A 24509-nucleotide genomic window follows, 5' to 3' on the forward strand; every position below is an offset into this window, starting at 1 on the left:
TTGTTTCAATTGTATCTTTATTTTCATATTATAGATTAATTTATGGTGTATTATGGATGCAGAAAATAAAACAAACATGTTAAAAGATATTATTGTACAATAAGGATTAAACACATGGATTCCAGAATGTAATAAAGGTCTTTTTACTTTACACTGAGTGTTTTGTGGCTAATGAAATTTCTTTTTTAATTTAAATGAACAAATGTACTTATTTTTTGTATATTTCAAAGTACAAAAGACTTATTTCAAAGTAAAATGCAATATATATATATATATATATATATATATATATATATATATATATATAAATATAGACTACTGTTCAATGTATTGGGCTTAGTTACAGTAGATTCTTCTTATTTTAAAGTAATACTTTTATTTACCAAAGAAGCATTATATTGATGGAAAGGGACTGTTTAGACTTACATGGTAACATGTGTGTATATATATATATATATATATATATATATATATTTATTAAATGTATACTGTTTTTAATTTTTTTTAATTTTTATTTTTTACTTTTCACTGAAAAATAATACGTTTAGCTGCAGAACTACTTATCTGTAGTAATAAGAAATGGAATAAGAAATCATCTTTCCCATTAAAAAAATAAATAAATATATATATATATATATATAGCTATATCTTTGCTATTTAAAAATATAAAAGAAAAAATATTTTACACTGTTACTGTTTTTACTGTATTTGTGAGACAAAAAATGCAGCCTTGGTCAGCATAAGAGACATTAAATAATATATGTATATATAAAATTTGTATTTATGTTATTGCTGTTAATCTAATAGAGTTAGTTCCAATAACAAAAGTGCCGAGATCATCTTAGCATAGTATTTAATAACGATAATAAACTAGCAGTCTTTTTGTTGAGCTCAATTAAAATAGACATCTGGCTCCATCATCTGGTCAATAGAAGCACTTGCGCTGTGGGTGCAGTGTATTTCCTGAGCGATAGCGGGCGCTGCTGTCCCGCTTCCAGTCCTTTTGTCCGCTCGCGCAAGGAATGTGCTTGCGTTGCGCAGGAAACCGCTAGTTCCTCAAGACTTACAAATGCGGTGGATGCACTGTAAACCGTATCGAAGTCACAATTTAGTAGAAAGCCACCAGAAGAACATTTAGTAACATAGCATTATAAAACCTTTCCCAGCAGCCACCTGGAGTATTTTTTATTTTTTTGTGGAGCGGTGTCGTTTATCGCTTATCTGAGGACTTGAGTTTTAGATTTCACTCAGCGACCGTTGACTTTTGTCACACTGTTGTGTCAGTCTAAAAACCAACTTTACAAGTATTTTTTTTTTCGTCGAGAAAAGAGGATTACGCTTTGAAGATGTCCGTGGCGGGCTTAAAGAAGCAGTTTTACAAAGCCAGCCAGGTTTGCGAGTTACTTTTTTTTCTGTTGTTTTCTTCCATTGAACCGCAATGCTGTGCCAATTAGCTTAGCCTGCTAACGCTGCGCTAAACTTAAGTCCGCTATTCTGCACTTTAAACGTATTTTGTGTGTGTTTCTTCTATATGTATTTAACTCTTTCTGAATATTTACAATGATAAAACGTGCTGTTGTTTAAATGTCATATTCCCGTAGAGTCATTGCGATATTTAATAATTTTTGACCTCTTTCACTGGTCATAAATGTTCAGCGTCACTTTTTGGGTGCGTTCACGCCTAATTAGAGGTTACGGTGTGTTAAAAAATATGCACAAGAGTGACTGTTTTCTTTTAGCTTGGAATTACAATACAACGCCCCCGACCTTACTATATCACTCCTCTTGCCACGTTTACTGCAGTAAAATCAACGATTTGGCTCTAAGCATATGTTCACGACCTACTCGTGAGTTGTTTTAATTCTGCACAGAAAATATACAAAGAATATACTACAGCATCAGGTTTACTCATTATTACCGCAGTTTCCTTCAATGGCATCTGTTGGACAATTACGTTTTGTTTGTGTCTCTCTTGTTTCTATGGTTCACACTTTATGCTGGCAATATGTAGCTGGAAAATGTGGCTTACAATGCTGGCATTCGTTTTAAAAATGAGCAAAAGTCAGTCGTGTATTTTTGTCAGTGGGTTAAAGAAACCTGCATGTGATTAAACAAGCAGAATTTGGGTCAGTCCTGCTGTGCAAAAACTGACTAGGTAATGTTTCTATTGGTTTCCAATTGTATGTTAACAAATATATTAATACATATGATGGGAGCATTAACATGTACTATATAACAGCAATAACACCACAATAAAAGCAGATATTTGGGTAAAGAGCTTTTCTGGCCAGTGATATCTATATAAAGTTATATCCATCTAGTTAAGCTGAATATTGGCTTATTATCATGGCAAAGGCAAAGCAGAATGATGCATGTGCATGGGCTCGCAGCAGGCAATGTGTTGGCTTAAAATGTGCCAAAAGTCTCACTTTGACCGTGTGAAGATAATCAAATGTGTTATAATGAAAACCTCTTCCTGATTTTGGCTGCTCTTGCTTGTTGTTGTGGTGTTGTGAGAAGGTTCTTTGTCTGTGGTTTATGGTGTAATTAACTTGAGACTTAATGTGTTTTTCGTCAATTTGTTAGTTTCTCGTTGCCAGCTGTTGTTTTCCAAAGGGCACATGAGCACAGATGTAGGGAAAGCAGCGCATCTCTGTCCATGTTCACTGATCTCAGCAGGAAAGGACAATCCATTGCCCAATTTCCTGTTTGGAACATGCTCAGATCCCTAGTGGGGAATTTACATGAGTGGAGGAGTACAGCAGGGCACGGAAAACGGCCAGCATATGGGCCTGAGCGGGAGTATGAATCCTGCAACACTAAGGGGGTTGCTGTGCTCTCTTTTGCTCTGCCTGGCTCTTTTTATTGGACTGCAGTGGTGCAGTGAACTCATGCCAGCATTCCACAGTAATCAATACTTGACACCGGCCAGCCACCCTGCCTAAAGAGAAACTCTGACACCAGTCACACCCTCAGTCCAGCCTTCCTCTCGGTGTGCTATCCGGAGAACTATTTGAGCTGCTTTTTTTAAATGTACACAACAGGGAATGTTTTTCATTTAGCTTTTTGTCTGAGCAGGAACAGTGTTTTTACGCTCTTGCTTTCTGTAGCCTTGTTTCTAACTGTTAATGGTACTAATTAAAATCTTAATAATTACAATGACATATGATAAATAACACATCTTACCACAGCATTGCCTTTGTGGTATAGAGCCAGACATGCTTACTGCAGTTATTGCTGCACAGGGACAGAGTTATAAAATACTTAACTTGGGGAATATAGTAAAAAAATACCTGTAATCAATCTGCTGCCAAAAGAAAAAGCTGTAATAAATGGATTAATACATTATTTTTAGGTTAGGCATGTTTTCTTCTCCATATCAATCTATTAAAGTCACCATGAAATTAATGAAGTGAATTTCTGCAGTGAATAGGTGCAGTCAGATTGAGAGTTCAAACAGCTGATAAAAACATCACAATAATTCATTCCAGTCCATCAGTTTATGTCTTGTGTAGTGAAAAGGTTCATCATTAGATGGATTAAACTGCAAACTGTTGCTTCTGGCTAAAATTTGAGTACTCTATTCATATTGCTTTCTCCAATGCAAAGGTCACCTCATCTGAATCAGGAATATGCGAAATATGTGAAATATGCACAACTCAAGTACTATTTAAAAGTTAAAAATAGCCCAAACAAATCAGTTGGTGGATTTTGATGGAATTCAGGGTGTTTTCACAGTTTGTTTTAAAAGAACCAGACCTAACTTGCTTTAAGTGAAACAGAAATGGAACCAGCTGAAAGTGACCTCAGTCCTTATGGTCTTCATAATTTAGTGGACTCCAAAAAAGAACCTTCCTTTTTTTGGTCCTCTTCAGCACTGAAGTTTCTTGGTCACACCACAACTTCATAAGATCTCAGAGCCCAACTTTCTGAAGAAGTGGAATGCTGGAGTCTGCCTTGGAAAATTTGGAAGATGAAATGAGCAGGGAAGGGGCTGAGGAAGAGCTGGCAATCACTGATCATGTCATCGGTCAAGACTTTTGCAGAGCTTTAACAGTGTATTTCAGTCAAATTTAAATGTCCCAAATGGAACACTTCATGTGCACTTGCGGTGTTATGGACTTACAATGGCTGCCACGTGTGCATGTCCATTATGTCCATGAGACCGTAGGTTGTCCCATTTGTTACCATGTTGTTATTTCTTGCTCTGAATATGCCATAAAATAAAATCAGAGTTTATTGATCTTTGAAAAGGTGTACCTGCGTTATTATGCCATTATCATTATATTAGTTGAAACTGGTCTTAAAACGACAATATTATCGTTTATCGTGATAATTTCCTGGACAATTTATCGTCCAGCAAAATTTGTTATCGTGACAGCCCTACCCAACAGTCAAAGCGGCATTATGTCACGAAAGTGCGGACTCAGAGGAAGAACTCGTGGGTTAATGGTGCCATTTGGGACACGGACAATGTACAGGTGCTTCTCAATAAATTAGAATGATCAAATTTTTCAAATACAAAACTTGCTCTCATCTGAAAAGAGGACTTTGGACCACTGGGCAACAGTCCAGATCTTCCTCTCCTTAGCCCAGGTAAGACAGCTCAGGAGTGGCTTAACAAGAGGAATATGACAACTGTAGCCAAATTCCTTGACATGTCTGTGTGTGGTGGCTCTTGATGCCTTGACCCCAGCCTCAGTTCGTTCCTTGTGAAGTTCACTCAAATTCTCGAATCGATTTTGGTTCACAATCCTCATAAAGCTCTTGGTTGGTTGTGCATCTTTTTCTTCCACACTTTTTTCTTCCAGTCAACTTGTGTAGCCTAGTGAACCAAACTGAGAGACCATTTTGAAGGCTCAGGAAACCTTTGCCCAGTTTGCAGGTGTTTTGGGTTGATTAGCCGATTGGCATGTCACCATATTCTAATTTGTTGAGATAAAGATGAGATGAGATTGGTGAGTTTTTGTTAAAAAATCATCAAAATTAAAAGAACCAAAGACTTAGGGACCGTTCAAATATAGCATCTTTTGCGCGCTCAAGTTCGTTATTTTCAATGTAGGCGCACGGTATGTGCGCTCATAGTTTTATCCAGGTGCCTCCGCATCGCATCGAGTTAAAAACATTTAAACTTTTCAGAATGCAGCAAGCGCACCGCGGGTCATGTGACAAGAACTAACCAATCAGCTTCATCCTTTCCCGTAACAACATTGAAAGCTCAGCCAAGATGAAGGAACAGCTGATCATAGTTGTATATGGATTGCCATTTTGAAATAAATTTAGTAGCAGAGCTACTGCAAGCTATTTTTAGAACTATAAATCCATTTATCCTTTGCTGAAATTTCCGCAAAAGTTGCAAAATTAGATAACTTGGTTTGTTCACATATACAACCTGAACCACTCAGAGTATTTGGAGGTGTGTGAAGATTTTGGGCTTGTCTATCCACTATCCAAGAGTATGTGTTATCAGTATTTTTAATAACAATTTTCTATTGACAAACACTTGTATTTAATTATTAGCTTAAAATATATTACTTGGGTAATGGTGTCATTGTTTTAAAAGTGGATACACTCATTAAGTCTGGAAATTGAAAAGTGGACTGGCTCCTGTAAACTGAAGTTCATCTACCACAGTCAGTGGGGCGGTGCCAGCCTAAAAGATAATAATTTCTGCACCACTGTAGTACAGTCAACAGTTTTCGTAAATAGTCCAACCATCCTCCACTGGTCAGACAAACAGATGCCATTGGTTGCTCCAGTGTTGCTGTGTTAGGCTTTTTTGGATGCTTCAACAAACAGCAATGTTTTAACTGTGCCACATTGTTTACACTCCTAAAAGTCGTCCTACGAATACTTTGTAGTTACCTTGGCATGAGGTGGTATAGTAGGAAGTATTTTAACTGAAAAAGCAGATCTATCACCTTTAGGCAGGTGTCTACCTAGTAACACAATTGCTTGACTTTTTTGTTTGTGTGGGGATTGCGTAAGTGGTTTTGTTCTGAAATTCCTTACTGCATTTGTCTCTGTGGCAGTTGAGTCACAGTCATGCATTCTTCTCTTCATTAGTCTCACAAGCACTGCATTATCTATGGAGTCTGGTCTTGATTTCACTCTTCCCCTGCTGGGTCCGCTTTGGCTACATGACTGGCTGTTTGTATGCATATTTGTGTCAAAGTTAGCAGTACTTTGCATACTTTATCAAAAGTGTGTGTCAGAGCCAAGCCTCTGTATTATCTCTTTAGTTGCTGATAAGGCCTCTTTCACTCATAAATATACATTATCATGTTGCCTGCTGTCTGAGATCTACAGTTTCATTGCGGAGGTGTCTGATTGAGATTATTACTCTTGGAGAGAACTAATTTTTTTTTTTTTTTGGTGTGTCTGCATTACTTTGAACGTATTTTCTGGAATATGCATCAGATGAAGCTTGTTTTTTTTATGTTAGTTTTTGTTCACCCAAAAATTTAAATTACCCCACTATTTACTCACCCTCATGCCATCCTAGGTGTTTATGACTTTCTTCTTTCAGGCAAATTCAATCAGTTATATAAAAATGCTCTGACTCTTCCAGGCTTTATAATGGCAGTGAATAGTGGTCAAGTGTAAGAATAAAATTCATATTTAAAACTTTATAAAACGTAATCGTTAGCTTTTACTAACTGATTTGCTTGCATTCACGAGAGTGGCGCTCCAGCATATGAAGGAATGTAGGACGTACCTGTAGTGTAAGCTTCAGTGAGAAGTGATGAATGTGGAAGCAAAACAAAATACTGGTCACAAATCAGAAGTACATAATGGGGATTTGTTAAAAAAAAATCATAATAATAAAAGATATAGACACACACATGTATATAAGAGGATTTCGATATAATCCAAGAGCAGACTAGTTTACCTTTTCTTCAGAGGTGGACATTAGTGAAGTATTTTTCTTTACTCAAGTAAATTTAAAATCTGTAGTTTATCAGAGTGTTTTTCTTTGGAGAACTTTACTTCACTAGATTCCAAAGCATAATTTCATACTTTTAACTGCACTTAATTTCATAAAAGTTGTTGTTCGATTTACCTTTAATAATACTTAAGAACATTTAAAAATGTAATTCTTTCTTGTACTCAAGTAAATCTTTGAATTACTTTTATTTGAGCAAAAGTAAGAAAGTAGTAGATTTCTAATGTAATTAAGTATTATATCATTTAATATGAAATGTAGTGCAGTAAAAAGTAATGTTGTGAAGTAAAGTTTTCTTAAGAAAAACACTGATAAAGTACAGACACCTGAAAAGTACTTTTACAGCAGAGAAAAAATACTTCACTACTGTCCGCCTCACTTGGTTCTCACGAGACTGGGATGTTCTCACTGGAGTTTATGCTATGCCTGCATTCTACATCATCTGCTGAAACGCCACTCTTGTGAACACGACAGTTAGCAAGAGCTAAAGGGTATGGTTTAGAAAGTTGTAAATATGGATATTATTCTTAAATGCACTGATTCACTTCAGAAGGCCTTTATCCATCCTAAAGTCGTGTGGATTTAATTTTTAAGATGGATTTATCCACTTTATTTTGCTATAAAATCTTGACTGATATTCTACAATTCTACAAAAAAGATAACTTAATATAAAAGTGTTGGTGCTTAAAGTGCTTCACTGAGCTGAGAAACTTAAACTTAAAACATCTCAAGATAAATGAAATAAAAGTAAAACCTAAATTAAGTGTTTTAAGGGCTTCAAACAGAACATCTCATAACTCAATATCTTATGGACTATCCTCCATTGCAGTCACATGCTCCTCGGATGGCCAACTCCTGTAGTTTGGCCTTCTTGATCTTTGGCCTTGGCTAAACCAGCTGGTCACTCTCTCTCTAGCAGCACAATCTTCCAGACTTGGCCCCTCTACATTGATTCTTATCAGATCTTCTACTGTGTCTCAATGAAGGAATGCTCTTGAACAGCTAAACAGTCCCTAAACAGCTTATACTAATGTTTCAGCTATTAAAATAATTCAGTTTTGTATGTAATAGCAAAGTAGAGTTTTGAGTTGCTTCTCAAAACTACTGTTTTTTACGCACTATAAGGTGCACCGGATTATAAGGCGCACTTTCAAGTGATTATATTTCTTTTCGTTTTTTTATTTAGTAAATTTTGAAAAACCTTTGGAGCATTTTTTGTTTGTTAAATATAACAAACAAAGTTTTTGTTTTTGTAACGACCAAGCGGTCAGCGGCAGACAGTGAGCCTATATTTGATCAATTTAGCCTTTCAAATCATCGCGACTTGTCTAAAATAAAATCTATAGAGGGGTCATTCTACAGAAACGTCCACATTTGGTATGGCAAGATCTCTTAAAATTGATTTCTTTTTCTAACATTTAAACTTAGACCACATTATTAGATTACCCTTTGACTTTATGAGTACACATAAATTACAGCTTAATGATTTTTTATTTTTTGTGGGCATGTATTTAAAGACCGCATACACCATTTTTTTGTCACTGGTGTTACCTTACTTCTTTAGCGATATTAAAGGTGTTATGAAATATTTTTTAATTTTTTTTTCAGCACATGCAGTCAGAGGTACAGAAAATTAATGATGATCTAACTAACACAGTGATTATGTTTTATTTATTTTAATCAGGTTTGTTAAAAGTGTGACTGAATGATGTTAGTTCAATTGCACAACCATGTATTTGCTATAACAATGAAAATATTTGAAAAAAAGGTTTTAAACAAGCAATAATACAATCATTTAAAGCTTAACTCTTAAGTGCAGCAGAATTCAATGAATTTAAAATGATCATTATGCCACATATGACAGATTTTATTTAATGTGAAAGAAAAAAAACACAGTAACACCAGTGACACAACAAATCACCAGTGACATACATAACATATACAAATGACTCATTTCATAAGAACTGAAATCAGAGTTAGAAAAATATTATAGCTATATTTTAACTTAACATTTTAACTTCATTTCTTCACCATTTCATATCTTCGTTTCTAACCGATGATCTTGACTTTCAGTTTCTCTATTTCCCTTTGTTTCCTTTGTGCATCTCTCCTACGTTGTCGAGTGAGTGAGAGAGAGAGTGTGTGTGTGTGTGTGTGAGAGAGAGAGTGCCCTTGTTTCTGTGTCATATCAGGACACAACTCTGTATAATGACATGGGTATGACACAGGTATTACAAGGAGAGGGTGACTTATGAGGACATAACCCTTGTCCCTATTTTTCAAAATGCATATAAATCATACAGAATGAGATTTTTTGAGAAATTAAAAATGCACAAAGTTTCCTGTGAGGGTTAGGTTTAGAGGTAGGGTTGGTGAATGGCGATATAATATACAGTTTCTACAGTATAAAAACCATTATGCCTATGGGATGAACATACTTTTCAAAAAAACAAACGTGTGTGTGTTTGTGTGTGTGTGAGAGACAGAGAGAGAGAGAGAGAGAGAGTGAGTGTGTGTGTGTGTGTGTGTGTGTGTGTGAGAGAGAGAGAGAGAGAGTATGAGTGTGTGTGTGTGAGAGTGTGTGTGTGTGTGAGAGAGAGAGAGAGAGAGAGAGAAAGAGAGAGAGAGAGAGAGAGTGTTTGTGAGTGAGTGTGAGTGTGTATGTGGAGGTACTGAATGCTATGCACTTTTATCTCTCTTTCACCATTTATTTCTGTATTTGTAACAGTTCAGTTTGTACCTTGAAATGCTGGGTGATCTATCTGGTGATGATGATGGGGGGGGGGGGGGGGGGAGGGTTGTCAATGCTCCTGCTCTGACTCTTTGCCTGCATCTTTGCTGACGGACCCTCCATGCCTTTCGCTCATATCTCTTCTACCTTTCACTCAAATTACTTACTCTCTTTCTTTTTTGTGTGTCAATGTCACGGACATAGCTCTGTTTCCTTTTCTGCAAATACTCTGCTCGGCGTTCAGGATCAGCATCCCTACGCTTTCTGTATAGTCGCTGTTTCTCAGCTGCGCTCAGTTTAGCCATACCCTCAATTTAGAAATACATGACCAAAGGAGGATTAACAATGACAAAAAAAAGTTAGAATCACAATTTTAGTGCTATTTTATGCAAAATAACTAAATGAATAGCTTTGAACAAAGTTTATCTATAAAAGGGAGTCACTGGTGTTACCCATAAGTAAGGTGACACCAGTGACAGTAACACCAGTGACAATTTTCATGAAAACTGCATTTTACAAAATGGCTGCTGCAAGGTATCAAACCACATGTTGTCAATCATGGTGTACTCACTAAATTAAGTAGTTTAATCCATTTGTATTCTAGTTTTTTACAATGCCCAAACAATAAAAGAGGTCATACCAGTGACTTCAACTAAAAGCTTCATATTAAATAATGAGATAAATGAGAAAATTTCTGATAATTGAAAAGAGACAGTGGACTTACCAATGGCTTCTCTTAATAGATCTCCAGAAAATTGGAAGAAGGAAGTCGAGTGATGTCATCAGCGTGATTGTTATTTCAAAACAAGAGCTTTTTTGTTAAACGGTAACACCAGTGACACAACTCCAGGGGACCACTACTTTCTTTATATATTTTAGAATATTTATTTAGCATTTTGTTTTTTAATGTAATTTACATCATATATTTGATAGTTATGGACACATGGTTGTATTTTAAATGGAAGAAAACACTGTTTTTGACCTCAAAATAAAGCATTTTCCCTCTGTACATGAATGTGGGGACGAGCACTTCTCTGGTGCTTGGAATTCTAATTAATTAATAAAAATCAAATATTGCCACATGGATGGCTCAAGAAAGTGTAATTGTTCAAAGAACATATTGTTTCATTTTAAAATATAAAAAAAATTGTAAACCTAAAGTGTTTTTCAAGTGTAATATTTCTGTAAAGGCTAGGGACAGAAAAATGGACATTTCCGTAGAATGACCCAGATATGTAATGATATAACCTTTGTACTCATCGGGAAGAAGGAGGCGGGAACCGGCGCACAATCAAAACATTTTAATAATTCCAAAAATAAACACAAAACAGCGCACCAGCCCCTCGCGGACGACTGGTGCGCATAAATAAAAGCAAACACATAAAATAATGTCCCAGGCCTGGTCCTCTCTCGTCCTTCACGGTCGTCGCTCCAGTTTTATATCCTTCCATCTCCTACGTGGGACTCGATACTGGCGGTGGGGCGCAGGTGCAGCTCATCTTCAATCACTACACCTGGCCTCACTCCTCGTTCCCACGCCTCTCGGCCCCGCCCCACTCGCCACAAGATATAAAAGTTCAAGTATATAACAATGTTTAAACGTTAGACACAGATAAATGTGCGCTATATCCAATAGTTTGTGCGGAGACACTTCAGGACATAGAGACACCAGCGTGATCACGTGCTTTTTTTTTCAGTAGATGCGCTGTAATTTTTGTTCATAAAGGTAAGAGTAATACATCATTCATAACTGCAAAGGGTCTATTTTATTTCTGTGCACTCACAATATTAACAAAGCGCTTTGCTTTCATAAAATAATGAAAACAAACATGATCCACTTTCTGCTTTTCTGTCTTGTCTTTAACAGTTGTACAAAAAATGAACCGTAACTCAGTGAATACATGCCTCAAAGACATGATAAATATTTCTATAGAGAGCTTTAAATGACTACTTAATGAAACAAAACAAAAAAACTAATCGGAAACAAAAACTCTTTAATTATAATCATAATCCGTAAAGATTAGAGATGTTCCGATACCCTTTTTCTCTTCCCGATACCGATTCCGATACCTGGGCTCAGGGTATCGGCCGATACCGAGTACTGATCCGATACCTGGGTGTATATCTGTATATACAGCTGTATATACTACTAGCCCTGTGTAAATTGCTAGAATTTTTTTATGGTGTGCTTCAGACAGATCCCTCAATAAAACATGAACAAATACATGGTGAACTACTGTATTTATTACAGTATTTTTATTATCTAACATGAATTTGACAGTATTATTTATTTTCTTATGCAAAAAAGAACTTCAAATGCAGCCAAAAATCTAACACCGCAAACTAAAAAAGGTATTTAAGTTTTACAATATAACTGTATAAAAAAACTGCAACAAATAAGTCTAGGAATATAAAAAAGATCTATTAATCAGATAATCTCTAACAAGTAAAAAACAAGTAAAAAACAAGCAACCATCTAGGCATAATTATTATTATTATAGAGATGTATTATTATTACTGTAGGCTACAACAGTAGCTTTATATATTGTCAATTTACTCATGTAAACCAAACATTTATTTTAATGGGCTGCCATGAAGATCTTTGAGTGTCTGTGTTTATGATATGACAGTATTCTCAAATGAAACGGTAAATTCTCATGAAGTGACGGTTTATGCGTTCGTGTCCTCATGACACACAGCAGAGACTACAAAACAGCGAGCTCTCGCGCATCTGTGCCAGTCACCCACAGAGATGTAGATTTTGCGGGAGTAATATTTAAATAGTATTTTGCAGTTTAATATTCACAGACACTAGTATATATTCGGCTACTGTCTGGAGCCCTGCGTTTTGACTTACACGGAAGCGACTGAACGCAGTTGCCGGTACTGAATATACTCGAGAGTCTGTAACTACCGGTACTACAGAGACATACTGCTAACCACTGATCTATAATATAGTAGCGGCTTCACTGTCTTTTGGCAGTTTAGAATGTGATGAGTGATCCAGTCATATATAGATAAGGGGCCCTATCTTGCACCCAGCGCAATTGACTTTGTACACCGACGCATGTGTCATTCCTATTTTGCACCCGCGCAAAGCGCGCTTTTCCCTCCACAGAAGCACGTCGCTAAACTAGTGAATGAACTTGCGCTCCCTGGGCGGTTCAGCGCAAAAAAGGAGGCGTGTTCCGGCGCAAACAATCCCTGGTGCTATTTTGCTGTTCCATTAAACAATTGCGCCACTGACCAGAAAAAACCTAGTCTAAAGTCAGTGGCGCGTTGCGCATTGTTCATTATGCTATTTTAAGGGCGCAAGCTTGACCATAATGTATAGCGTGCACAACGCGCATATACTTTGCTCATGTAATCTACACAGATGCAACAGTTATTTTTGCAAATCATAAATTGTTACACTTAAAAAATATTAACACATGAGATGACGGAAATCATTGTGAAATCTTGCTTACAAATTATTCAGGCTAATTGTAGTAATTAAGGATCAGACCTGTTTGCCCGATAGTGGCAAGACATATATGTATATAAGGACATCTGACAAATTTGTTTGTCCGTCAAGAACCAGGAAAAAAAAAAATCGATGAAACAATTGTGGCTATTTCCTCCCACGCCTGTTTAACCGACGCTATTTTGGGTGGGTTTCTCCCATCCCCATACAACACAACTTCTCTGTCTTTCACTGCTCTTACAAGAACATCAGTCTCCTCAGCTGTGAACCGCTCCTGGCGTGCGCCTGGTAAATACGCCATAATAATAGCAATCCATAATGGAACTTGCGCACCTGCTTTTAAAGGGAATGTTGGATGAAGTTCTGATTGGTTTATTTCACGTTACGCCCAAACCACACCTATGAATAATGAAGCTACTTCAGACCAACCCATTTTAGATTTGCGCCGGGCGCAAGAGCCATTTATCCCGCCGGGAAAATAGCAACAGCGCCGAGACCCGCCCACAAACTTACTTGCGCTTCGCGCTTTGACACTTGCGTTTCAGATCGTTTAAATAGGGCCCAAGGGCTGCTAACGCGTTTTCATTTCTTCTTCGCTGCTCTAAACAGGGGTTGCTTGTGGCAACACAGCACAACTTCCTGTGTTTTCAATGCATTTTGAGCAGCGAAGAAGAACCGTGCAGCGGTTAGGCAAAGCTTGCGGTCATAACTAGGTCTTTTTTAAGAAAATGGTATCGGATCGGTATATGGGTTCATGTACTCGCCGATGCCGATGCCAGAATTTGTTGTGGTATCGGAGATATTTCCGATACTAGTATCGGAATCGGAACAACTCTAGTAAAGATGAACTTTCTCTAAAGGCGCATCTGAGGAGATGGCGAGTCAGGATTGGCAACTTCATCCTTGCAACACAGACTCAGAAAAAATTAGTTTATTCGTAAATATATAATATAACATAATATAATATACATAATATATATAATATTAAAAAAGAAAATAGTTATTTAAAATGGTAAAATATTTCCCAGTAATTATGTTTTTAATTGTAATTTTGATCAGATAAATGCAGCCTTGGTGAGGCAAAGACACACTTATTTTTAAAACATTTAAAGTATCTGAAAAGTATCAGCAAATATAGTTCTGTATGTAAATTGCTGTACCACAAGATTGTTTATGAAATTGGATTTTAGATAATTTTGAAATGTGGCACTGACAGTATTGCCTTCACTAGAATGTTAAATTAAAAGGAACTTGAACACGTCAGTCTTTATCTGTGGCCTCAATCTAAGCCGTATCATGTTGTCCACCAAGTATATGCCATTGACTCTATCCACTGTCTTTCCCCACCTCCACATATTGGAGACGTTTGGACACACTGCTTGACTTGCCACAAAACACTGGTTTAATTATTAATTAGCTCCCTTTGTGCCCTGCTCTGCCAAACAAACTGAATTGCACAAATATGCAAACATGCTCGGAGGATATAGAGGAGTGAAAAGGTCACTGCAATCAGACACATCTTTGTCAAACAAGGCTATGGTTGTAATAGAACGTTCTTGTGCTGATGTGTGTGGCTTAAAATAACTGTTATTCATCTTGATCTAATTGTAACAAGTTGTTCAGGGTTGCTTTTGTTCATGGTTAGGTTAATAACCTTTTATTCTTATTAATGTTAATAACATTTATTGTGTTATTTATTTCGTTTATAAGTATTATTATTCATTTATTGTGATCAGCATATGTTATTATACACAGCCCTAGTTTAAATTGTTTAAATAATTTGAATGGCAATGCTATTTATTTTCTTCAAACCTGGCAGCAAGAGATGTCTTTGTAATCTATACAGCAGATGTTGCAAGATCCTCCTTTAATGGATTCTAAATAGTTTTGAGAAAAAGTCTTTTTAAACTTTGGACGGACTTGAAAGATCAGTTGGATTGTGTTGTTCACAAACTAGTCCTGGATGTTTACAGTTCGAGTAGACTGAAGGAAGCGCTTACAGTAAAGAGTAGGAGAAAATCTCACGGAAACAGGTGGTTATAGATAAATAGTCTTCAACATAGAAACAGCGAAAACAAAATGAAAAGAAAAAGCTTCTCAACAATACAAGTTACAACCATAAAATGACATGTGTTTGTGATTAATGTTCTTATGACGTGATATGACAAACATCCAGCGCTTTCCATGTTGAAAATATACGCTTCCTACAGTTAGGGTCGAAAAACCAGTGAAACGAATAACATATGTTGGTGAGGATTGAAACTTAACATGTGGCTTTGTTTCAACAGTTGCACAGTCACTGTCTTTGCTTCTCTATTGCATGGTCAGCACATTAAGATGAGTGGAGCACGCATGTGTTTCCAAGCCCTGAGAACAACAACTGTTGTGACAGACACAGGTTCACACAGAGCTTTTTTGTTGTCAATTTAAAACAGTAGAGTCAAGTAATGCATGATGATGCTGTGCTGTATAATATTCATAATAATGAACTAAGAATAAACTGTCTTATTGGAGTCAGCCGGAGCTTTAAAAATGAACACCATGGACGTACAGTGGAAAAAAATGATCCCTCCTTAGTGAGCACAAGAGAAATGAGGTGAGGGGAGGGCTAATTGGATTTACATGTGTACAGTGCTAAAATGAGTGGCTTGTGAAAGGTAGCTATGTTCTACCCCGTTTCTATGTTGTGTGGAATCCAGAGGTGGAGGGAAAGTGTAAATTAATAAACGTGTCTCACAGAATTTGAGGCAAATTTTGGTGTGACATGTTTGATCTTGCCTTGGGCCCCTTGTGAGTTACAACTGCAGCTGTCCTTGCTTTTATTTGTGGTTTAGACTTGAAAAATTAGCTTCTGGCACCACACAGATTTTTTTTCTACATAACATTATTAGTGTTTTCTCTGCCTGACATTCAGGGAGATGAATGAATTACATAATCACTGACCATTCTAAAAGTGATTTGGGTGAATCATTTTTTATATTTTTAGATGTTAAAGAATCAGGCTCTATTTTTTTTCAGTTAGACTTCTATATGCAGCATGTGTTTTAATATTTATTTATTAAAATGTCATAACACTTTGTATATATTTATATTTTTGATTACACAGTGATTCTGATACAGGTTTGACAAACCTTAACACAAAACTTGTTTCATTTTGATATAAATATCTTGTTTTTTTTGTATATGAATTTGATTAATCTGGTCACACTGTGTGTTTTGTGTCTTGGTTTGATTTTGTTGTATGATCAGTACAACCTTAGGCAGTTTAGTGTTATTTTACTGTAATACAGTGATTATACTGGATTAAATATGGCTTCTTTCTCTGTTTGTGTCAGATGGTGAGTGAGAAGGTTGGTGGTGCTGAGGGAACTAAACTGGACGAGGAGTTCAAGGACCTGGAGAGAGTAAGTGGAGAGTATTTTCCCACACTGCAGCCAACAGTCTTTCTAAAAACATTGATTTAAACACATTAAGTGATTCAAAGACTTGATCTCTGTCCTACACATCCATCAGTAAGATTTTCTACACCACCTGTGTTTTTCTGGAAAGTTGATTTTGCTTACAAAGTGAAAGTGGTGTGGCTGTAGTGCTCCAGGATTTTTTCTGTTTTTATAATTATCTTAAATGTTTTTTTTATTCAATAACCCTCTCCTCTATACCTGAGTGTTGTCATCTGGCCTCCTGACAACACTGTTTGTTTAACACTGAACATTAATGACTTCACAGATTTGATACTGCCTTTTGATTCTGTAATTCGATATTTTAATAAATGGTTTCTTAGAATACAAGCACATGAAGAGGAGTAAAAAAACAGTGTTCTGATAGATCCTACATAGGGATATTCAATGCAGAAATTATAAGAAAGTGATCAATTATAGTCTGATGGCCATTACAGCAAAGTAATTATCTGTAAGGTGATATTAATGTTATTACAAGAGATTTTCTTTTATCGTGTTTAGTTTGTTTGTCTTGGTTGTGTGTGTGTGTGTGTCTGTGTGTTCGTGTTCTCAGTGTGGTGACTTCCCCTCTGTGTTTCTATAGAAAGTGGATGTGACAAATAAAGCTGTAATAGAAGTCATCTCTAAAACATCAGAGTACCTGCAGCCCAATCCAGGTAAGACCAAAAATGATCTTGGAGCTTTTGTTATCTTAGTGTTTATTTAAGGTTTGTATACATTATAGTCCTTAAGCCCAAAGTGTACCTTGTTTTTTACAGGTATGCATATAGTGCGTGACACAAATATTTATCATCACCGTAGTGCTGCATCAGTCATGTTTTCACTGTCATGTGACCTATGGTGTCAGTTCACTTTTATTTACAAATCCTCTCCCATGGCCTCATGGGATGAAACTAGTGACCATCAGATCCGCACTTCAATATCTCATCAGTAGTCTTAAGTTAAGTCAACCAGGAATTTTTCACCTGTTCAACGTTCACATAACGTTTTTCAGATACCATAAAGTATGAAAGTGTGCATATTCCTAAGCAAGTTTGAACAAGTTTATTTCCAACTAGTTTGAACAAGTGCAGAGACATTTAATAGATGCTTACATCTGGAGAGATATAGCGCAGGCACTGAATGCACTGCATGTGATGAGCGCCTGTGTTCACGTATGCTATTAAATGCTTTGAAAGGCTTTGTGCTCCACTGTATACATGAGCTAAGCTTCTAGATCTATATAGATGTATAATTTTTTCTGACAGAACAGATGCCTACAATAAACATTATTGATCATTACTGTAAAACATCTGTTTCCTTCCTTTTCTTTCACACAGCATCTCGTGCAAAGCTCTCTATGTTGAACACGATGTCTAAGATTAGAGGGCAAGTGAAGAGTCCAGGTTATCCACAGGCAGAGGGGCTGCTGGGAGAATGCATGGCAAAGTATGGCAGAGAACTCGGAGAGGACACAAACTTTGGTGGGTTTACAAAATGTCTGCAGCTTTTTGAAACCTTGAAATCTCTTGCTAACGTACAAAACAACTGTATATGTGTCTAGGTGGTGCTCTAGTTGATGTTGGTGAAAGTATGAAGAGGCTAGCAGAGGTGAAGGATTCTTTGGACATTGATGTCAAACAGAATTTCATCGACCCGTTACAAGGCTTGTCTGACAAGGACTTGAGAGAAATACAGGTTTGCTTACATTTTCTGTCTCAGACACATATAGAATTTAAAGAAACATGTATAATTTTTCTATGACGCCCAGATTCAAAGAAAAAATTGCAAAAATTGTGCCTTTAGGGTTACAACAGCTTGCCATTGAGCAGTACCTTTAGAGTAAGGTCATAGTAGTACCTTAAGGGTACATATTACTGCTATAAGGCAATAATATGCACCTTTCAGCTGTAGATATGGTACAAAGATGTCCCTTCAAGGGTACTGGCCAAGTGACAAGCTGTTGTACCCTAAAGATGCAATTTATGAATATTTTGTTCTTGAAGATGCAGATTAACTATGCTAAACCATTTACTTGAATTAAATATCTACAGTTTGTTTTGAATGAATGATGAGCTGGAGAGTAATATCTTTGCAGAACAAGAGTTTAGAGTTAATTTCCGTTACTTTGTTTAATGTGGTCCATTCCACACCAGTAGTTTTCAAATGGAGAATTTCCCTCTTTCTCAGCACCATTTGAAAAAGCTGGAAGGACGCAGGCTGGATTATGACTACAAGAAGAAACGTCAGGGGAAAATTCCAGATGAAGAGGTCAGGCAGGCTCTGGAGAAGTTCCATGAATCTAAGGAAGTGGCCGAGATCAGCATGTACAACCTTCTGGAAACTGATGTAAGGATTTACCATCTGACAGCTTGATGCTTCATTTGGTGTGTTTTTGTTTGTGTGTGTGTGTGTGTGTGTGTGTGTGTTTTCTGGGGGGTTGTGCTAATCCTATTAGCAGCACTGAATAATTCAGTGTTTGTCTGGAACACCTTGCCTTAGTGATTTTTTTTTTTTAACCAACTGTTTCTATCTTTAGAACTTTTGGCAAAGTCTGTCACTTTAGAATTAGCAGAATTGCTAAACTTTTTCTGTCCTTTTTTACTCCAGCCCATCCTTGGGGTCAAGACAGGTAATCCAATAAACCTGCAGTGCAGCCAAAAGGATCAAAATGCTATGGCTTCATGGCTGTAGCTTTTGTCTGATGTTTTATGGAGATGTCAGAGCGCCATCTATTGGTTGAAAATGACCATACATTGATGAGGGGATAAACCTTGGCTGGTTTAGTCTGTGGAAAAAGATTTTAAAGTCATCAAGTGCTAGATGTAAAGTAATGCACTGAAGACGTATGGTAGAGTTTTAAACCATAGTAAACCTTTAGTGTGAAGGGCTAGCAGAGCTCCCAATCTAAATTTAGCAGTCTAGTGAGACTCCTGTGAACTCAAGGCCTCAGAAATTACTCATTAACTAGACTATTTGCTTATGAATGTTGTTGTGATTTACCAGTGTTACCATAAGCATAAATGTGCATGAGTGCATATTTATATATCTGATGTTTGTGTGTTCTTGTCCAGATCGAGCAGGTGAGCCAGCTGTCGTCACTGGTTGAGTCCCAACTGCAGTACCACAAACAGGCTGTTCAGATCCTGGATGAGCTTTCTGACAAACTCAGAGACAGGTGTGGGCACATGTGCAATTAGCGAAGCATGTGTGTTTGTTCTTTGTTCTGTCGAAGAAGCAATATATGACTCTCATTTAACCAACCAGGATGAAAGAAGCTCAGACACGTCCTCGTAAAGAGTATGTGCCCAAGCCCAAGCCTGTAATTGACTTTGGAGACACCAACGAACAGTCAAACGGTGGCTTCACCCCATCATCTGTTCCACCCATGCGCAATGCAGGTAAGACTTTTACTTTACCTGCTTAACACAGTCATAGGATGCCCATTTGACCGGTTTAGCTGTTCCTGGATGAGTATATATGATCTTCATTACATTTGAGGAAATGCCTTGGACTTGAGGCCAGTGAGAGAAAGGCACATTGTGCTTTGTGCGGTTGCAGCCCGGTGGCAGGGTGTGATGAGACCGCCTGTACATGTGCTGGGTTAGGCAAGACAAATGGACAGCTGTCAGCTGCTCTCTCCGTCAGCCAGTGACCCTGTTCTGTGTTCTCTTCTCATTACGTCATCAGAGCCATACCACCAGTTTGGCAGAATATCCACGTGGAAACCCAGACTGCGTGAGTCAGAGAGTGGTTGCATGGGAAAGTTTGTGTGTTTATGTGTGTTGGGGATGAAGTAAAAGTTTGGGAAGGTGCAAGAATAAAAGTAGGGATGCGCAAAAATTCTTTTTTTTTCTGGTATATAGTCATTATATTTGACCGGGTATTGGATATTTAATTATGCATTTCATGTCCAATATTTTGTAGACTTAGATTTATTTCTTTTGATGCTCATTTAAAGATAATTTAATCATGAAACTGTTGAATTTAACCTTTAGCTAGTCTCAAAATCCATATCAATTTTACATAACTATATGTTAAAATGTTGTATACGAGTATCATTTTTAATTTCTTATTTAATATGTGTTTTTTTTTTTTAGACCGAACATTATGGAATGTAGTTATCCATTTATCAGTTATCAAGCATAACATAATTATGGGCTTATCATATCAACTTGAATTTTAGTGTCGTTACATGCCTGGCATTTTTAAATGGAGGAGAACCAAATAAGAATGTGGGGGGGAAGTTGCGCAATAGCACAGCAGCTACAAAAATGTGCACATCATAGCAGCAAAGACAAAAGGGCAAGCAAATATACCATTATTGTTGGTTGAATTTGTTTTCTGAAACTCCACTATTGGTGGTGGTGAGGATAATTTTAAAGTAATGCATCTTAATTTCACTTCCATTGATTATTTACATCCACAGTAGATGAGTTTCTATAGCTGTGAAAATGTGATCTATAAAGTTCATGATAGGTTCAGCTCTTCATTAAATGGTAGTTTATTGCACTGACATACAGCATATTACAGGTTACATAGTGTCTTGTTAAAGGGTATGTGTGCCGGATGTGTGTATATTCAAGAGAGAAAGTGTGTGTGTGTGTGTGTGTGTGTGTGTGTGTGTGTGTGTGTGTGTGTGTGTGTGTGTGTGTGTGTGTGTGTGTGTGTGTGTGTAAATATGCACATGTGTGTTGGCCTCAAGCACAGAGTGCTGCTCCATCTAACAGAGTGATCCCCTGCTAGAGACTGACACTGGAGGTCTTCTGTCACATGACTACAGACCCAGGCTTTAGCACCCGACTCCTCACTAACACAGAGCACCTCGTCCTAACCCAGATGGTTTTAGTGAGATTAAAACTTTGTCAAACACTAACACATATTGCACTCCATGACTGGTTTGACAGACTGATCTGGGAAAGATTAAAGTTTTGATTAACTGCTATGAAACTGTGTTATTTTTATTGTAATTTATATACTATTTTAGTATTTAATTCGCTTTTATTTTTGTTTAAGTTTTCATTTTAATTTTAGTTCAGTGATTGTGTGCTTTTGTCTATTATGTATCTATAATTGTCTATCTTTAATTTCTATATGGCTTTATCTAAATAAAAAATAAAAAATTTAGTATTTCAACTTAAACATGTCTATTTCAGTCAGTTGCCATGTCGATGTTTAATCTGATATTTATATTTTATTTCAAATTTATTTCAATTACCAAAAACTATTTTAATCATTTTAGTTAACAAAAACAATACTGCCATTATGCATTAAATTGTTTAAAAAGTATTGGTTCTTTAATGCATTTAATTTAAAATTCTACTTATTTATACTTTTTTCAACTATGATAAATATAAAAAAAAACGTATTAATGTTTTTAGTTTTTTTATGTCAAATTTGTATTTTCTATGATTCATTTTGGGTGTTTATACATACACATTTACCATTTACTTATTTGTTTCCCAAGAATGTCAAATATTTGACCCATGAGGATGTTATTGTTAAAGTATAAGTTATAAGTATAAGGCCAACAATATATTTTCTTTTTAGCTTTTGCTTTCTCCACTGTATACTAACATCCCTTATTCCCAAAATCCCTCCTTTATATACCATTCTCATTAAATCTGTCCATCTCTCTTTTTAGCAGCAGAGCAGCCTTGCTGCAAAGCTCTCTATGATTTCGATCCGGAGAATGAAGGCGAATTGGGCTTCCACGAGGGTGACATCATCACTCTGACCAATCAGATTGATGAAAACTGGTATGAAGGCATGCTGCGTGGCACATCTGGATTCTTCCCTCTCAACTACGTGGAGGTAATCGTTCCTCTGCCACACTAAGAGGTCTTCGTTGATGAAAAGAGGGGAGAGAGAGAAAGAGCAATAAAAAAAGTGAAAGGGAGAAAGCTGGAGGGAAGTGACGTAGGGAGTAAGGAGCCAGTTGAAGTCATCTTGGTCTTCATCCTCACCACATTGTTGCCGTTGATCCAAATGTACCTGTACTCTGGCACTTTTACACATTGATTGGTTTTTTGAAGGAGGGAACTTTGGGAAATGATGACCTTTCACATTCCAGGACTGACTGACTGACCAGTTGACTGACGCTATTACCTGGTCCTTAAGCTAACATTTCAGACACACTAACTCACTTCATTGTCCAAGTCTTTTAATAATGTCTCATACTGTTTGTCCTGCATGAACCGAAAAGAAATGACTACAGACTATCCCTGTGGTGAAATGATCATGCTTTTAAAGAGTAGACAGGCTGTTCTTAATCAGTACAAATTCTCATTTGTTGTATTGTGAGAAGTTGCATTTCGACTGGTCCCCTTTACTGCCCCTGCTGGTCAGGCTGCGACATTGACTTTTCTCAGATTAAGGAGAAACTGCCTTCTATCTGAGACCAACACGTGAGCACTGTGGGGCTGTGCAACGTCCCAGTGTGCAGCAATCCTGAGCCACAGGCCTGTAGAAAGGAAAGTCCTTTCTTACACTCCATAATTAAAACATTTTTCTATAACTTTTTGTCATCTAATATTTTTTCATTAATATTTTTACATGATGTTAGAAATTAGATGCTGAATTGCACCTTGGATTACACCTAAGGGATGTGTTTAGTCAGGTAGAGAGGGCTTTACTGCACTACATCAGTTTTGAAACACTTCGTGCCTCCCTTACAACTCACTAAGGGCGGCAGACAAACCATTTACACACTGTTTTCTGAAAGAAACACAGCCAAATAGTTCTTCTTCCGGCAGCCTGAATAACAAGTCTTCCTCTCTTTCTCCTCTTTTGATGTCAGTTTACGGTAGTCTCTACATCTGATGCTGCTGGCAGTGTCCCATTATTTCTGGTGTGTATATGGGAGTGTGTTAAGGATGGATGTTGGCTCATAAGCCCCATATTAAAGTCTAATTAACACAATGTTTTGATATTTAAAAAAATCTTCCCATCTTGAAATGAAGGGATGGTGCTACGTCTCTTGCTCTCTCCCATCACCTGCAATGTGTTTTTAGAGCTTTAAAAGTGATTGAAGATCTAGTTTCTTCATTACTCAGTGTTCCCTAGTTTTTAGGATGTTTTTTTCTCCCGTCACACTCCATAAAAGCATGGACCTACACACTCTCCACCCTGACTCCCAAGTCCTGTCTGCATAGAGCACCTATGTGTCCTCTTCCTCTCTGAATCTGTTTACATGTTTTGTCCACGGTTTGTGTTGCTCATGGTAACCAACCGTAGTAGATGTGCTGAAGCAGACAGGCTACGATCACTGTTTCAATGTGAAAAAAAGAGTTTTAGTGCCTTTTCGATGGCAAGAATTGATCTAGAGCACCAAACAAAATATTAATTATGATTTTCGAACTAATATGTAGTTTCTGTCTGTGCTTTTTCTGTATTTACGAAGGGCTTGTTGGTTTCAGTATTTGGCATGAGCTGTGACCAGATGTACAAGCATGTGTACAGATGTGCCTTTGCAACACTACAAGTTAAAGAAAACAACAAATGGGTTATTTCTGTCTAATCGAATGAGGGTACAAGAATGATTTTCATGAGAAGAAATCATTCTGGCACTGCTCTTTTTAGTATTATATATTTTTTATATGCATACAAAACCATTCAACCTTTTTTATTAATGACTTTTGCATGTTAGCTTAATAGCAGGTTGATGTATGTTGTAGTTTTAAAGTCTCCTCTTGTATGTTTCAGATTTAACTGCATTATATTGTTATTCTTAAATATCCCAAACCTTAAATATTTGTATCTTATTGTGTCCACTTGTCTTTAAGTAAATAAATTCAAGAAAGTACTCCCATTTGTTTCGCTTGTGTGAGTATGAACTGTTTCTTTAATTGTATGGTAAGAAAAACATTGTAATGAGGTTAGAAGCCAGAAGTAAACGGAATCAGCACATTTCATTTGTTCCAGTGTATATTT

The 24509-nt window shown here is 36.9% G+C and overlaps 1 protein-coding gene across 3 annotated transcripts; it reads left to right on the forward strand.

The window, feature by feature from the left end:
• The first annotated feature begins 1017 nt into the window (after window positions 1–1017).
• LOC113070921 (endophilin-A2-like) lies at window positions 1018–24382 on the forward strand. 3 transcript variants are annotated; one of them, XM_026244270.1, is made up of 9 exons: window positions 1018–1391; window positions 16476–16544; window positions 17182–17254; window positions 17918–18061; window positions 18142–18275; window positions 18768–18926; window positions 19652–19755; window positions 19845–19978; window positions 22222–24382. In XM_026244270.1, the coding sequence occupies exons 1-9, from the start codon at window positions 1347–1349 to the stop codon at window positions 22413–22415; spliced, it is 1056 nt and encodes a 351-aa protein (XP_026100055.1). In that variant the 5' UTR covers window positions 1018–1346; the 3' UTR covers window positions 22416–24382. The 3 variants fall into 3 exon arrangements, with proteins under 3 accessions (XP_026100055.1, XP_026100056.1, XP_026100057.1); XM_026244271.1 differs by lacking the exon at window positions 22222–24382 and adding an exon at window positions 20268–20548; XM_026244272.1 differs by lacking the exon at window positions 22222–24382 and adding an exon at window positions 20079–20253.
• Window positions 24383–24509: the final 127 nt, after the last annotated feature.

The sequence above is a fragment of the Carassius auratus genome, unplaced genomic scaffold (genome assembly GCF_003368295.1).
Source record: "Carassius auratus strain Wakin unplaced genomic scaffold, ASM336829v1 scaf_tig00005385, whole genome shotgun sequence".
Classification (NCBI taxonomy): domain Eukaryota; kingdom Metazoa; phylum Chordata; class Actinopteri; order Cypriniformes; family Cyprinidae; genus Carassius; species Carassius auratus.